General features: G+C 43.3%; 1 protein-coding gene across 7 annotated transcripts in view; it reads right to left on the bottom strand.

The window, feature by feature from the left end:
* Positions 1-17,303, bottom strand: part of LOC145343552 (prominin-1-A-like) — a 214,943-nt gene that overhangs the window by 11,897 nt on the left and 185,743 nt on the right. For 6 of the 7 annotated variants that reach the window (XM_080189811.1, XM_080189804.1, XM_080189813.1 and 3 more), the window contains one exon: positions 12,813-12,915. The exons of the other annotated variant lie outside the window; for it this stretch is intronic. In XM_080189811.1, the coding sequence (XP_080045937.1) occupies positions 12,840-12,915 (76 nt within the window). In that variant the 3' untranslated portion in view covers positions 12,813-12,839. The remainder of the gene's footprint in view (positions 1-12,812; positions 12,916-17,303) is intronic. 7 annotated transcript variants of the gene reach the window in all.

Raw genomic sequence — 17,303 nt, 5'->3', positions numbered from 1 at the left:
TATCTTTTTCCCGAAAGGTGGTGGTGGGAGAATGTCCGGGGTGCACGAGTACCTTAATTATGCTGGCTGCTTTGCCAAGACAGCAGAAAGCGCAGACCAAGTCAACGAATGGGAGGCTGGCATGATGGATTGGGCTACATTCACGACTTTTGTAGTTCCTTGTGGTCTTGGGCAAAGCAGGAGGCATACCAAGCTGACATACAAACAGAAAGAATGCTTTCTATGATGCATCTGTAAAAGTTGGTGAGAGTCGTAGTTGACATGCCAAATTTCCTTAGTCTTCTGAGAAGATAGAGTCGTTGGTGGTCTTTCTTAACTATAGCGTCAGCATGGAAGGACCAGGACAGGTTGTTGGTGATCTGGACACCTAAAAACTTGAAGACTCTCGACCCTTTCTACTTTGTCCCCGTTGATGTAGATGGAGGCATGTTTCTTTTACGCTTCCTGAAGTCGATGACAATCTTCTTCATTTTGTTGACATTGAGGGAGAAATTATTGTTGACGCACCAGCTCACCAGATTCTCTATCTTATTCATGTACTCTGTCTCGTCATTGTTTGAGATCCGACCCACTACAGTGGTATCGTCAGTAAACTTGAAAATCAAATTGGAGGAGAATTTGGCCACACAGTCATGGGTTTACAAGGAGAACACAGCCTTGTGGGGCACTGGTGTTGAGGATGATTGTGAAGGAGCTACTGTTGCCTATCCTTACCAATTATGGTCTGAGAGTTAGGAAGTTCAGGGCTTTTCTGGAAACATAGGACAGAACAGTATGTACAACAGGTTTGTGTTGTTGAACTGAGGTGGAGAGAATGTAGCAATGTATTTGTATTTTAAATTAGAATCATCATAGAATCCTGACAGTGCAGAAAGAGGCCATTTGGCCCATCGAGTCTGCACCAACCACAATCCCACCCAGGCCTACTCCCACATCCCCTATATATTTACCAGCTAATCCCTCTAACCTATGCATCTCAGGACACTAAGGGGCAATTTTAGCATGGCCAATCAACCTAATCCGCACATCTTTGGACTAAGGGAGGAAACCCACACAAGCACAAGGAGAATCTGCAAACTCCACATAGACAGTGACCCAAGCCAGGAATCGAACACAGGTCCCTGAAGCTGTGAAGCAGCAGTGCTACCTTGCCACCCATATTACTAACTATAAATTAGAGACTGCTTTTTGATATTTCTTCATAAGAACATAAGAAATAGGAGCAGGAGTAGGCCATCTAGCCCTTCGAGCCTGCCCCGCCATTCAATAAGATCATGGCTGATCTGTCGTGGCTCAGTTCCACATTCCCGCCCTCTCCCCATAACCCTTAATCCCCTTGTCTATCAAAAACCTATCAACCCGCGTCTTAAAAATATTTAGTGAGGCAGCCTCCACCACCTCAACGGGCAGAGAATTCCAGAGATTCACCACCCTTTGAGTGAAGAAGTTCCTCAACTCCGTTCTAAACCGCCCCCCCTTTATCTTGAAGCTATGCCCCCTAGTCCTACTGTCCTTTCTGAGCGGGAAGAGTCTCTCCACCTCTATCCTATCCATCCCATTCATCATCTTATACGTCTCAATGAGATCTCCCCTCATTCTTCTAAACTCTAACGAGTACAAGCCTAGTTTATTCAGCCTCTCCTCATAGCTCAACCCCCTCAACTCTGGTATCAGCCTAGTAAACCTCCTCTGCACTCCCTCCAAGGCCAAAATATCCTTGTGTAAGTGCGGCGACCAAAACTGCACACAGTACTCCAGCTGCGGCCTCACCAATGCCCTATACAGCCGCAGCAAGACCTCCCTACTTTTATATTCAATCCCTCTCGCTATGAAGGCCAGCATCCCATTCGCCTTCCTGACCACCTGCTGCACCTGCAGGCTGGGTTTTTGCGACTCATGCACAAGGACCCCGAGGTCCCTCTGCACCGTCCCCTGCTGCAGTTTTTCGCCACGTAATTAATAGTCCTTCCTACCATTATTCCTACCAAAGTGGACCACCTCGCACTTGCCAACATTAAATTCCATTTGCCATTTCATCCAAATAGGCTCAGCAGCACTCATCAGGAAGGGCAAGGGTAAAATTGACATAGTTTCAGATAATCAGCGACTGCTCTCCCCTTTGAGGGGGAAAGCTGACTGATGATGATTTGACCTGAAAATCACCACACCCCAGGTGAGGGGCAAGGTTGAGAAGGCGAGTTTTTACGAATAACCGCAGCTGGTACGGGAATTGAACCTACACTGCATCCCTCTGCATCACAAACTGACCCTCTAAAGGTTATGGTGCTCTGCATAATGCCCCACACAGTTTCTTCAATATCTTTCAGAATTTTTGTCGCAATTTGTTGAGTAGCAAATATGAACAGGCAACTGGATATTGACACTTGAATATGTGCAAATGCTTTGCAGAACACTTCTGGCTATGAAATCTATTTCCACTTTTAAACGTCTCCTTTAAGGTGGTAAACTATATAGAGACATAGGTTGGGGCCCTTGGACCTTGATTGCCCTAACACTGCTGCCAGTGAGAACAGACAATTTGCCACTCAACCAAATCTCCATTCACTACAGCAAGACCAGAGAATCCCAGCCACAGGTGAGGTTGGAGCATTCCAACCATAATGATGGAAAGCAGGAAATGGCATACAAACAAGACTAGTTAATTTTTAGATCTGGAGAAATTAATAAAGCAAATACATAGCATGGGAGATTAAAATGGTAATGGTTCTGCAAAGTTTTAAAACATACAATGTTTATATTACCGTATGATCAATAGTATACAATCATCATGGAAATTTGCTTAACTTCTTAAGTTCTCCAAATACGTGAACTGTACTTGACATGGTAGTGGATACAAACTCAAAAAGGAGCAACAAGATAAACTGAGACACTAGACTACAGTTGTGTAATTCTTTTTTCATTCTTTCACAGCATGTGGCCATCACTGGCCAGGCCAGCATTTTTATTACCCATTCTCAATTGCCTTTAAGAAGGTGGTGGTGAGCTGCATTCCTGAACTGCTGTAATCCATGTCATGTAGTTACACCCACAGTGCTGTTAGGGAAGGAATTTCAGGAATTTGACCCAGCAACAGTGAAGAAATAGGTATATAGTTCCACATTGAAATGGTGAGTGGCTTCAAGGGGAACTTGCAGTTGTTGGTATTCCATGTATTAGCTGCTCCTCATTTTAGGGAGTGGAGGTCTGTCAAAGGAACATTGATGAATTGCTGAAGTGCATATTGTCCCCGGGAGACACTTCTGCCACTGCATATCAGTAGTGGTGGGCTTGGATGTTGAAATTGGTGTATGGAATGATAATCAAGTGGGTTTCTTTGTCCTGGATGGTGTCAGGTTCTCTCAAGCGATCCTGAAGCTGTACTCATCCACACAAGTGGACAGTATCCTATCTCACTCCTGACTTGTCCCTTGTACATGGTGGATAAGCTTTGTAGAGCGAGGGAGGCAAGTTACTCGCTGCAGAATTCCCAACTTCTGACCTATCACCGTACTTAGTATTTATATGGTTAGTCCTGATCAGTTTCTGGTCAATGGTAACTCCCAGGATGTTGATTGAGGGAGGATTCAGTGATGGTAATGACATTGAATGTCAACAGTAATGGTTAAATATTCTCTTGTTGGAGATAATTGACTGGCAGTTGTGTGGTTTGACTTTGCTTGCCTCTTAGACCAAACCTGGACAGTTGTCCAGGTCTTGCATATGGGCACACACTATTTTCAGTGTTTGAGAAGAATGGTGCTGAACAGTGTCAGTCATCCATATACATCCTCACTTCTGACCTTTTGATGGAGGGAAGGTCATTGATGAAGCAGTTGAAGATGGACCTTGGACACAACCCTGAGAATTCCTGGGATGATGTCCTGGACCAGAGATGATTCACCTCCAACAGCCATAACCATCTTCCTTCTTGCCAGGTATCACGCCAACCAGTGGAGATTCTTCCTCCCAATTCCCGTTCATTCCAGTTGTGTTAGGGCTTTTTGATGCCACACTTAGTCAAATGCTGCCTTGATGTCAAGGGCAGTCATTCTCACCTTACCTCAAGTTCAACTCTTTCGTCAATCAGAAGCTGAGTGGCTTTGACAGAACCCAAACTCTGTCAGTGAATAATTGCTGACTGAGTGCACTGTTGTGACTCACTCGCAATAGGAACAGGGTTGTATATCCACGCTTGGAGGTTATACTCAATCACAAGGCACAAAGGACATACACAGATCAAGTTGAGGGCAAAACTGCCCACAGCTGTAAAGGGACTGTGGGGTCATCCACCTTGGATCCATAGAAGTAGGATTATTTTCTTAATGCAAGAGATTAGCAACTGTGTCCAAGTACACAATGCAGTTTAAAGACTTGGTCAAATCTTATCTGGAGTACAGTTGTCAGCTTTGAACTCCACAACTCAGGATACCTACTCGCATTGGAGTGCAGAGTCACCAGAATTATATCAGAACTCAAATAGTTAAATTATGAGGACAGACTGCATTAATTTGGGCTAGTGCATAAGAAATAGGAACAGCAGTAGGCCATTCGGCCCCGATTCCTGCTCTACCATTCAATCATATCATGGCTGATGTGATTGTGGCCTTTAACTCCACTTTCCTACCTGGCCCCATAGCCTTTGTAAATCAAAAATCTGTCTAACTCAGCCTCAAATATATTCAATAATCCAGCCTCCTCAGATGTCTGGGGAAGAGAACTCCCATTATTAACAACCCTCAGAGAAAGAAACTTGTCCTCATTCCCATCTTAAATACAAGACTCCTTATTTTGAAGCTGTGTTCCCCAGTTCCAGATTCCCCCACAAAGGGGAGCATTTTCTGCATCTATCCTGTCAAGCCCCCTCAGAAACTTGTACACTTCAATCAGATTACTGTTCATTTTTCTAAACTCCAATAAGCATAGGCTCAACCTGTTCAATGTATCTCCATAAGACAACCCCTCATCCCAGACATTATCCTGGATTGATCTGCTTCCAATATAAGTCATTCCATGAGCAAGGAGGCTAGAACAGTACACAGTACTCCAAGTATAGGCTCACCAGTGTCATATGTCAAGGCTTCCTTACTTTTATTACATCCCTGCAATAAGGCCAACATGCCACTTGCCTTCCTAATTATTTGCTGTTCCTACATGCTAGCTTTTTGTGATTCATGAATAAGGACACCAATGTCCCTCTGTACAGAACCATGCTGAAGTCTCTCAGTATTTAAATAATATTCTACTTTGCTATTCTTCCTGCCAAAGTGGATAACTTCATGTTTTCCCCCATTATGTACCACCTGCCAAATCTTTGCCCAACAGTTCCAGCCCCTTGAATTTAAAAAGGTAAGGGGTGATTTATTCATTGATTATATGATAACAGGATTTGATACAGAAACTACAGAGAAGCTATTTCCTCCGTTGAGGTATTTCAAAATGAGAAACTTAAAGCTAAGTCATTCATGAGTGAAATGAGGATGCACATTTTCACTCAAATGGTAATGGAAATCTCCCCTCCAAAAGGCTGTGTCCACTGACGTTTTTTGCACTAATTTTCATTAGGTAAGGTGGATATGGATTAAAGATAAATAAATGGGATTGGGGCACAGATCAACAGTGAGGTAATGTGGTTAGCACTGCTGCCTCACAGTGCCAGGGACCCAGGTTCTATTCTGGCCTCGGGTCACTGTCTGTGTCGAGTTTACACATTCTGTCTGCACAGGTTTCCTCCCGGTGGTCCCGTTTCCTCCCACAGTCCAAGGTGGGCAGGTTAGGTTCATTGGTCATGCTAAATTTACCCTAATGTTAGGGGGATTGTCAGAGTAAATACGAGGGGTTAGGGGAATTGGGTCTGGGTGGGATTGTGTTCAAGCATAAGAACATAACTAGAAGCAAGAATAGGCCATCTGGCTCCTCAACATAAGAACATAAGAAATAGGAGCAGGAGTAGGCCATCTAGCCCTTTGAGCCTGCCCCGCCATTCAATAAGATCATGGCTGATCTGTCGTGGCTCAGTTCCACATTCCCGCCCTCTCCCCATAACCCTTAATCCCCTCGCTTATCAAAAACCCATCAACCCGCGTCTTAAAAATATTTAGCGAGGCAGCCTCCACCACTTCAACGGGCAGAGAATTTCAGAGATTCACCACCCTTTGAGTGAAGAAGTTCCTCCTCAACTCCGTTCTAAACCACCCCCCCCTTTATCTTGAGGCTATGCCCCCTAGTCCTACTGTCCTTTTTGAGCGGGAAGAGTCTCTCCACCTCTATCCTATCCATCCCATTCATCATCTTATACGTCTCAATGAGATCTCCCCTCATTCTTCTAAACTCTAATGAGTACAAGCCTAGTTTATTCAGCCTCTCCTCATAGCTCAACCCCCTCAACTCCGGCTCCAACTCAAGCCTGCTCTGCCATTCAATAAGACCATGGCTGATCTTTTCGTGGACTCAGCTCCACTTAACCCGCATGTTCACCATAACCCTTAATTCCTTTACTGTTCAAAAATGTATCTTTACCTTAAAAACATTCAATGAGGTAGCCTCAACTGCTTCACGGGGCAGGAACTCCACAGATTCACAACACTTTGTGTGAAGTTCTTCCTCAACTCAGTCCCAAATCCGCTCCCCTTTATTTTGCGGTCATGCCCCCTAGTCCTGGTTTCACCTGCCAGTGGAAACAACCTCCCTACTCATCTATTCCCTTCATGATCTTATACGTTTCTATAAGATCTCCCCTCATTCTTCTGAATTCCAATAAGTATAGCCACAGTCTAGTCAGTCTCTCCTCATAAGCCAACACTCAACTCCAGAATCAACCTAGTGAATCTCTTCTGCACCCCATCCAGTGCCAGTATATCCTTTCCCAAGTAAGCAGGCCAAAACTGTACACAGTACTCCAGGTGTGGCCTCACCAGCACCTTATACAGCTGCAACATAACCTCCCTGTTTTTAAACTCCATCCCTTTAGTAATGAAGGACAAAATTCCATTTACCTTAATTACGTGCTACACCTGCAAACCAACTTTTTGTGATTCATGCACAAGAGTGTGCTAACTAATTGAATCAACAGAAAGCAAAGACAGGGGGGTAAATGGGTGATTTTCTGGTTCCAACTACAATCCCACCCAGGCCCTATTCCCTTAACCACAAGTTTTTACCCTGCTAATCCCCTGACAATAGGGTCAATTTATCATGGCCAATCAACTTAACCTGTACATCTTTGGGCTGTGGGAGGAAACACAGAAGCACCCAGAGGAAACCCACGCAGACCCAGAAAATGTGCAAACTCCAGAGAGTGACCCAAGGCCAGAATCGAACCCAGATCTCTGGAACCACGAAGCAACAGTGCTAACCACTGTGCCATCCAATTCAGGGGGGGTAACACATACACCTTCAAAACAGAAGTTCCATTCACGCACAAAAATCTAAATTGACACTTCAGTGAGTTACTGAGGGAGTGCTGCACTATTGGAGGTGTCACCTTTTGGATAAGATGTTACATCAAGGTCACATCTGCCTTCTTAAGTTTGTACATAAAATGCCATGGTATTATTTTGAAACAGAGCAGGGAAGTTATCCCTAATATCGTGACCAATATTTATTTAGTTTTAGTATTTGATGGGATTTGGGCATTACTGGCAATACTAGTGTTTGTTGCCCATCCCCAATTGCCATTGAATTTAGTGACTTACTGGATCATTTCACAGGACAGTTAATAAATCAACCACATTACTGTGGATCTGAGTCACATGCAGGTCAGACCGGGTAAGGACAGCAGATTCCCTCCCCTCAAGGGCATTAGTGAATGAGATGGGTTTTTACATACGAACTTACAAATTAAGAGCAGGAGTAGGCCACTCTGCTTCTCAAGCCTGCTCTGTCATTCAACAAGATCATGGCTGATCTGACTGATCTAACCTCAAGTCCACATTCCCACCAACCCCCGATAATTTTACACTTGCTTGCTTATTAAGAATCTACCTCTGCCTTAAAAATATTCAAAGCTTACACTGCCTTTTGAGGAAGAGAGTTCCAAAGACTCTCAACCCTGTGGGAGAATAAAATTATCCTCAAATGGGAGAACTCTTACTTTTAAAACAGTGACCCCCAGATTTAGATTCTCCCACAAGAAGATAGGTCCACCACATCCACCCTTTCAAGACACCTCAGGATCTTATGTATTTCAATAGTCATCTCTCAATCTTCTAAACTCTAGTGGATACGAGCCTAGCCTGTCCAATCTGTCTTCACAAGACGACCTGCCCATTTCAAGTGGAGATCCGGGGCGGGGGAGACAGGTGGGTAACCATTAGGAAGGGGAAAAAGAAGAAAAGTCATGGTCCAAAGGCTACCCCAGTGGCAGTCTCCCGAGACATCAAGGGAAGGGTATCAAATGGGGGAGGTGATCTTCCAGAGGGAAGACAGGAGGACCAGAACACCTTACAGGGAAGGACGGGGATTAGAAGTGAGATAATGGTGGGGGATGGGAGGGTCAAAAGGAATAGATAGGCAGTTCTGTGGGCAAAAGCGAGATTCCAGGATGGTAGTCTGCCTCCCTGGAGCGTGGGTACAGGATGTTTCTGAAAGGGTAGAAGGGATATTGAAGGGTGAAGGGAATCAAGCTGATGTAATTGTGCATATAGGTGAGAAGGATGTAGGAAGGAAGAGCGGGGGGGGAATACGTAGGCAGTTTAGGGAGTTGGGTGCCAGGCTGAAGAGCAGGGCCTCCAGGGTGGCAATCTCTGGGCTGCTACCGGTGCCTAGTGACGGTGGGGCTAGGAATACTGAGATCCTTCAGCTAAATGCATGGCTGAAGGACTGGTGTAAGACGGAGGGTTTTACATTTGTTAGTCATTGGGAAGTGTTCATGAGAGAGGGGTACCTGCATAGGAGGGATGGGGAACACTTAAATGGGAAGGGCACGAATATCTTGGCTGGGAGATTAGCTGGAGTGTTTCGGCAGGGTTTAAACTAATGTGGGGGGGGGGGGTGCGGGTACAAAACTGATAGCTCAGTAAGCACTAGGATTGGGAGCGAGTTGGGTGACAGGGTAAGATTAGACAAGAGGGCAATCATCCAGGAGAGGAAGGATCCGAGTGGGCCTGGAGGTCTAGAGTGCATCTGTTTTAATGCGAGGAACGTAACGGGTAAAACGGATGAACTTAAGGCCTTAATGTTTGCAAGGAATTTAGATGTGGTTGCAGTGACAGAGACATGGTTAAAAGGAGGACAGGACTGGCAGCTAAATATTCCTGGGTATAAATGTTTCAGGCGTGACAGAGGAGGGTCAAAAAGAGGAGGGGGAGTGGCGTTGTTAGTTAAAGATCACATTACAGCTGTGCAGAGGGAGGATAATTTAGAGGAGTCAGGAAATGAGTCGCTGTGGGTGGAGTTCAGGAATAGGAAGGGGGCAATCACTTTGCTAGGGGTATACTATAGGCCACCAAATAGCCCACGGGAGGTGGAAGAAAGGATATGTAAAGAAATTCTGGATAGGTGTAGAAAAAATAGGGTTGTTGTAGTGGGAGACTTTAATCTCCCTGGGGTGGATTGGAAGGTGCCTAGGGCTGGGAGTCCGGATGGGGAGGAATTTGTAAAATGTGTACTGGAAGGGTCTTTGGAGCAGCATGTAGTTAGCCCGACCACAGGGGGCTATACTGGATTTAGTTCTGGGAAATGAGCCTGGTCAGGTGATCAAGGTTGCAGTAGGGGAACATGTGGTGAACAGTGACCACAATTCAGTCTACTTCAGGACACTAATGGAAAAAGACAAGTACTGTCCAAAGGGGAGGGTGCTAAATTGGGGAAGGCTAGATACAGCCAGATTAGGCAGGAACTTATAGATACTGATTGGAAGAGGTTGTTTCAGGGTAAGTCCACGTTTGGCATGTGGACAGCTGAAACGGGTGCAAGAAAGACATGTGCCAGTTAAGAGGAGGGATGGGAAAGGTAGGATCAGGGAGCCGTGGATAACAGGGAGATTGAGGACTTGGTCAGGAGGAAAAGAGAGGCGCATGTTAGGTCTAAGCAACTGGGAATGGAGAGAACATTGGAGGAATACAGAGAGAGTAGGAAAGAACTTAAACAGGGAGTTAGAAGGGCAAAAAGGAGGCATAAAATGGACTTGGCAGACAGGATTAAAGGAAAATCCAAAAGCATTTTACTCCTATGTTAGGAATAAAAGGGTGGTTAGAGGAAAAATTGGTCCTCTTAGGGACAGAGGAGGGGAACTATGCCTAGAGTCCGAGGGAATGGGGGAGACCCTGAATGAACACATTGCGTCAGTATTCATGAAGGAGATGGACCTGTTGTTAGGTACTGTCTTGGAGGGATTTGTAGACCCGTTAGAGGAAATATCTACTATGAGGGAGGAAGTGTTAGGGTTTTTAGGTAGTATTAAAACTGATAAATCTCCGGGGCCTGATGGCTTTTATCCTAGGCTGCTTAGGGAGATGAGGGATGAAATTGCTGGGCCTCTGACGCAAATCTTTGTCTCTTCTTTGGACACAGGTGAGGTCCCAGAGGACTGGAGGATAGCGAATGTGGTACTGTTGTTTAAAAAGGGTAGGCGGGATAACCCAGGTAACTATAGGCCGGTGAGTTTGACGTCAGTGGTAGGGAAGTTGATGGAAAGGATTCTTAGGGATAGGACGTATGCGCATTTAGAGCGTTGCGATCTGATTAGGGATAAGCAACATGGCTTTGTTAAGGGGAAGTCTTGCCTTACGAATCTGGTAGAATTTTTTGAGGAGGTGACAAAAACGGTCGACGAAGGACGAGCCGTGGATGTCGTCTACATGGATTTCAATAAGGCGTTTGACAAAGTCCCTCATGGTAGGTTGGTGGAAAAGGTTAAGGCTCATGGGATACAAGGACAGGTGTCTAGATGGATTAAGAACTGGCTTGGTAATAGGAGATAGAAGTAGTGGAAAGGTCCTTTTCTAGCTGGAGGTCTGTTACTAGTGGTGTGCCGCAGGGCTCAGTACTGGGACCTTTGTTATTTGTAATATACATAAATGACTTGGAAGAGGGAGTAGGTGGTGTGATCAGCAAGTTTGCAGGTGATATGAAGATGGCTGGACTTGCTGATAGTGAGCAGCAGTGTCAGGCAATACAGCGGGATATAGATAGGCTGATATATTGGGCCAAGAAATGGCAGATGGAATTTAATCCAGATAAATGCGAGGTGATGCATTTCAGAAAAAAGAATGTAGGGGGGAATTGCACGATAAATGGTAGGCCTATTAAGAGTATAGAAACACAGAGGGACCTGGGGGGGCAAGTACACAAGTGGCAGTACAGGTGGAGAAGGTGACGAAGGCGGCCTATGGTATTCTTGCCTTTATAGGAAGGGGTATAGAGCATATAAGCTGGCGTCTAATGTTGCAGTTGTATAGAACGTTGGTTCGCCCGCATTTGGAGTACTGCGTCCAGTTCTGGTCGCCTTACTACTGGAAGGATGTGGAGACCCTGGAGAGAGTGTGCACAGGAGGTTTACCAGGATGTTGCCTGGTATGGAAGGTCTGAGCTACGAGGAAAGATTGGGCAAATTGGGGCTGTTCTCCTTAGAAAGGCGGACGATGAGGGGAGATCTAATAGAGGTGTATAAGATTATGAAGGGTATAGATAAAGTGAACAGTGGTAAGCTTTTTCCTTGGCGGCGGCGGGGGGGGGGGGGGGGGGGGGGGGGGGTGCCTGCGGTGGTGAGGTATAACTCAGATGTTGGAGGTTTTTCACACAGAGGGTGGTGGGGGCCTGGAATGCACTGCCAAGTAGGGTGGTGGAGGCAGGCATGCTAGGGTTGTTTAACACTTACTTAGACAGGCACATGAGCAGACTAGAGGTGGAGGGATACAGGAGACTTTTCTAAGTAAAGATCAGGAGCTTTGGGACGTCCCTGGGAATCAATTGATTCCTATGGACCTTCCAAAATATTTCATGGCTCACTTGCTTTACTTCTGCACTTCTGGGGATTCCGTAAATGTCTAAGTTTTGCATGTTTTATTGATGTCTTTTCTTTTACTTCACAGGTGATTTGGTCCGCCTTGTTGACCAACAAGGGGCATACACGTGGTGGGTCGTGCGAGGGCTGCTCTCGGATGTTGCTTCGAGAGTTGCCTAGTGCTTCACGTCGTTAGTGTACGCTTAAACTAGACCATCTGATGGGCAACATGATAGCTCAGTGACTATCACTGTTTGCTGTGCAGATACATGGATTGGGGCCGGTGTCTGCGGGAGTTTGCACGTTCTCCCCACGATTGCATGGGTTTTCTCCAGATGCTCCGGTTTCCTCCCACATCCCAAAAACGTGCTCTTAAGCTGATTGGTGTACAAATTGTCCCTAAATTAGTCTTCCCTCAATCTTTTCCAATAGGTGTAGACAAAGGCCATGGGTAGAGGAGGGCACTCAATGTTAAAATGGCGGTGCGGGCTCGTTGGGCCGAAGGGCCTGTTTCCTGAGCTGTGTTGTTCTTTCTTCTTTGTTCAAGTACAAGTCTAGTTAACTAGACTTTTACAACAATTGACAATAGTTTCATAGCCAGCATGAGATGGACTTTCAATTCCAGGTCAAAACAATGAATTTAGATTGCACCAGTTGCCATGACCCAAAGGATTAACCTGGATCTCCCTTTATGTTAAAACACAAAGTGTAGTTCATTATTGCATTGCTGTTTAAGGGAGTTTGTCTCAGTGAAGTGTTATGTGGCCTCGAGGTCACAAAAGGGTATAAAAGGTCTTTCTTTCATCATATTTGATGCTGGCCCACAACAGTTTTCTTTCGAAAAAAGGACAAAATATAGTATATTTAGTACCTTAACAACCCCAGAGCCAGGAGCGTCTCACCAACCAGAGAGTTTTGCAGGATCTGAAACTGAAGCTCTGGGGAATCTGGTCAAAGTATCATATAGTGGAGTGCTATTGATGTGAACAAAACCCAAAATCAATTAAGCCAAAATATTTGCTGCATCAGTTCATCAGCTATTTATTCAATCATATCAAATAAATTAAAAACATGCAACTGTTGCTTCAAAATTATCATCCATCTGAGCAAATAGACACTGTAGTCTTTAAAATGTGCAGAATTCGCATTGACAAATTATCGAAAAAACATTTGAACAGTATTTAATTATTATTAAGCCGAGGTAAAGTGTGAAGCACTATAAATGTCGAAAATTAATTTAGCATTCACACACATACAGTAATAACTGATTACAGTCTGGCACAGGTTATATACATTAAAGTGCACTCTCTAACAACCTATCCATTCAAATCAAACAAAACATACTTGCAATTGCCTATTCTCTGAAATGATCCATCACCACCTTATAGTTTAGAGTTAGCATGGCATGAATTATGAAAATTAGTTTAATTAAAGCCTATAAATCTACAGGGCAATTAACTCCATTTTTAACGGAGATTTCTCCCTTGATGCTGCATATGCGTGCATTGGTTTGGACAAGCCGCTCCAACTCACAATCTCTGATAATTACGCTGAAATAATTTAAATCACCCATATTCTGAACTTTGCGTTGCTGGAATTGGACCAAATTCAAATACCTAGATTTCCTTCAATTTTTTTTCTCAGTCTACAAATGCCTTTAAAAATATGTAGGCAAAGAGAGAGTCATGATTCATACATACACATTAGTCACCTTTCTGACGAGTTTACACTTGGTAGTTAAGGAAATTGCTTTGAACTAGATAAATATAGTAATTATTTTTAAAATTTATTTTTAAGAATTTTTGAATAAGTTAGGTCCATGGGAGTTCATAATCATGTGGCAGCAATCCTGTAAGCTGTCAGTGTAAAATTCAGGATTCATATGAGTAAAACTCTAGAGCCGTTTTGCTCATGTTGAAACGTGCAACAGGCTAAAAAGCAGCTAATCCCATCTCTGCTTCCATACTAAGAGTAAAGATAAGGGAGAAAAAACACTAAGAAATGTGAGTTGTGTTAATTGTATACTAATTGTGCTTAATTGTGTGCAGGTGGTGGGCATTAACTGGGGATTCAGCTATGCCTCTATAAACAGGCAGACCAAAACTGTGGTTGTTGAGGTTAGGAGGTGCATGCTTGTAATGTGTAACTCTGTAAATAAATGGTTATAAATGTGTGATGATTGGTTCCAATTCTGTCCCCCACCAACCAACTTTCTGCAATAACATGGTAGCTGAGGATGATTGCCTAAATGTGACGGAAAGTGAAGCAAAAAAGTTTCAAAAAGTAAACCATATTCCTAGTGGCCAATCTGAAAAATGGCAGAAAGCAAATATAGATTGTCAGGATCTGATCAGGCGCCAATGTTCTAAGTCTGATCACATGATCAGTGGTATAAAGAAGTGGATTTGTGGACACAAATTATGACCCTGCCAAAAGGAAACAAGGTTGCTTTCTACAAGAAACAAAATCAGAAGCAAAGTGTTGGCCAGTTGTATAGTAAAGGAGGTTTGAATCTTCTATTACCAGTATTAAACCTACAAGAAGAATTAAATCTACAAAAAGGATTACCTGTTAAATACCTATGATAGGTTTCAGAAAATAGGTAGTCATCCCATAGAAAAATACATGAGCTTCAATGGACTGTATATAAGACTGACAAAGCACAATTTGGATGTTCAGTATTAGTATGTATTTAAATTCTGGATTGTATTAAATGGACAATTTACAGGTTCAGTTTTGGGAGAGGGAGATTCTGTTGGTTAAAAATCCTGGAAAATAGTAATTTCCTTGATCCTTAATGGAATAAATGGGACACTCCACAGTCAAACAAAGACTAGAGTTCCTGATGATCACTAATTCCTAAAAAGACCCAGATATTGGATGCAGATGTTAATAGAATGGAAGGATCAAAGATGTACTGATGAGGATGGAAGCACTTTTAAACAGATCTGGATAGAAAACCAGAAGACAGAAGTAGTCAGTAAATGGAAGGAAGGAATGTCCAGGGTGCTTCACGTGTGACTCAAAGTATTTATTATACAGTGAGCTGACCAACACAAAGAGAATTCTGAAGAAGAGAATGAAGATCCAAATAAATTACACTGGTCACAAGGACTTATAAGTCCTAAGATCTGAGAGTCACAGATTCCTTTAATCATGTAATAGTAGATAATGTTTGTACTTCAACTATATTGAAACAGGTTGGTTAAAATGATATCTTGATTCATTATGTAATGAGGATCGATGCAAGGTCGAAGAATGTAAAGGTACAGCTTGCTTTTGGTATGATGACCACACAGAGAACAAAAAAACAATACAGCACAGGAACAGGCCCTTTGGCCCTCCAAGCCTGCACCGATCACGTGTTCCTAACTAGACCATCCGTTTGTATTCCTCTATTCCTGGAGGTTACTAAAGAAGAGTTGTAATTCCATGTAGAATAACTCAAGTAAGCCATTTTGTAAGAACTGATGTAGTCTCTGGTGAGATACCTATGTGGTTGAATAAACTTATGAAAAAAGCATAAATGAAACTTCATATGGAGCATAAGTATTTGGAAAGTCAGTGGATCTGGAGTTAGCCAGTCAGGACATTATTATAGCCTTTTAACAAAACTTGATGCTTCTCACCAATGTATTATATAAATACTAATAGTATCAGATAATAAAAATCAGATAGAAAAAAGGCAAATTGTCTTAAAATTACATAAACAATATTCTCACCCTACTTGAGAAAGATTAAAAATCCTGCTAAATGATATGTGTGGTTGAAGATGTGAGGCTACTAGAAGAGACTAGCAAGAAATAGGAAGTTATAGAAATCAGAGAACAGAAAGAAGCCATCGAGTCTGCACCGACCACAATCCCACCCAGGCCCTACCCCCATATCGCTACTTATTTATCCACTAATCCACGCATCTCAGGACACTAAGGGCAATTTTAGCATGGCCAATCAACCTAACCTGCACATCTTCGGACTGTAGAAGGAAACCAGAGCACCTGGAGGAAACCCACACAGACATGAGGAGAATGTGCAAACTCCACACAGACAATGGCCCAAGCCGGGAATCAAACCCAGGTCCTTGGAGTGTGAAACAGCAGTGCTAACCACTGTGCTATCAAGCCGCCCAGAAATTTGCAAAATTATTACAGGATGCCACCATGTTCCACCTTGAGCATTATTTGCACCTGACTTTAATGAGGTTGTTACAATGCATCTAAAGATGTAGGTTGAAGACAGAAATATTTTCATTTTACATTTTGTAGACCTGGTATCACATTTAGGACAGCAATTTTGTAGAAGCAAGAGGGATCAGCAAACTTTCAAAAATGATGGATGGAACCCAAATGAAGTGCTGCCTTCATTTCCAACAGATACAATTTTTGTCAGTCAAGGAAAGCTCACACAGGAGAGAAACCCAAACTCAACAGGGCTATTTGAACTCAGTGCAGTGTTCAAACATACCCTATTTTGGATGTTCCAAGGCCTTATCCATAGATTGGGAGCAATGAATTGATGGTGCAGATGTTAAACGGTCTTGAAGGTTGGATAGAGTTTGCGCAGCTGTCACGATCTAAAGATTTTTTTTGAATTTCCCACTCTTTACAATTAAAATAAATAGGTTGCAGTTGTTACTGAGTTAAAAATACCCTCTGCTGGACTGCAATGATTGACAGGCATAGGTTAAAAAAAAGCAGTAGCATATGGTCATGCTGTTTTAATAGAGCTCTACGTTGACATTTTCCCAACTGTGCTATTGTTGCAGCATTACGAATGCTTGATTGAGTTTCAAAAGCTATAATTATATCAGGGATTTGAGTTCATAGCTTGATTGGCGGTATCTGTGCTGTGAATAAAAGTTTATTTAGTAAGAAATTAAAGACTTCAAGAGATGTAAAAGCTCTGAACAGGTTTTGAGAGAGAAATTTATTTTGCTATTAACTGTATAGGGGTGAGAACTGTATTAGATTGTTGGAAGTTTTTTTTAAATCTTCACATGGCTCCTAAGGTCTCTCCATGGTAGATACTGGGTATGACCAGCTATAGAGGTGGCATAGAAAGAATGAAGGGTCATTGGCGTGTTGGTAGGGCACATAAGTTGGTATTGAGTCATCATGGAGACTATGAAGGGCCCTGAGGGGGTGGGGGGGAAATATAAGTCGGCATGGACAGTACAAGGGACCATGGGGCTGGATAGTGGGAATATGAATGATCAGTTCACAGGACAGAACTACCATATCCAAAGGTCAATTGCCCAGACTTGATACCTTATTGGCAATATGAGGAACCATGGGGTTGGGTAGTGGGAATGCGAATAATCAGTTCACAGGGTGGAATTATCCAAAGGTCATTTGCCCAGATT

Source organism: Carcharhinus amblyrhynchos, chromosome 1 (assembly GCF_965287045.1).
Source record: "Carcharhinus amblyrhynchos chromosome 1, sCarAmb.v2.hapA, whole genome shotgun sequence".
Lineage (NCBI taxonomy): Eukaryota > Metazoa > Chordata > Chondrichthyes > Carcharhiniformes > Carcharhinidae > Carcharhinus > Carcharhinus amblyrhynchos.
Note: the sequence above shows the minus strand (reverse complement) of the source record. Positions and strands in the feature narration are given on the sequence as shown.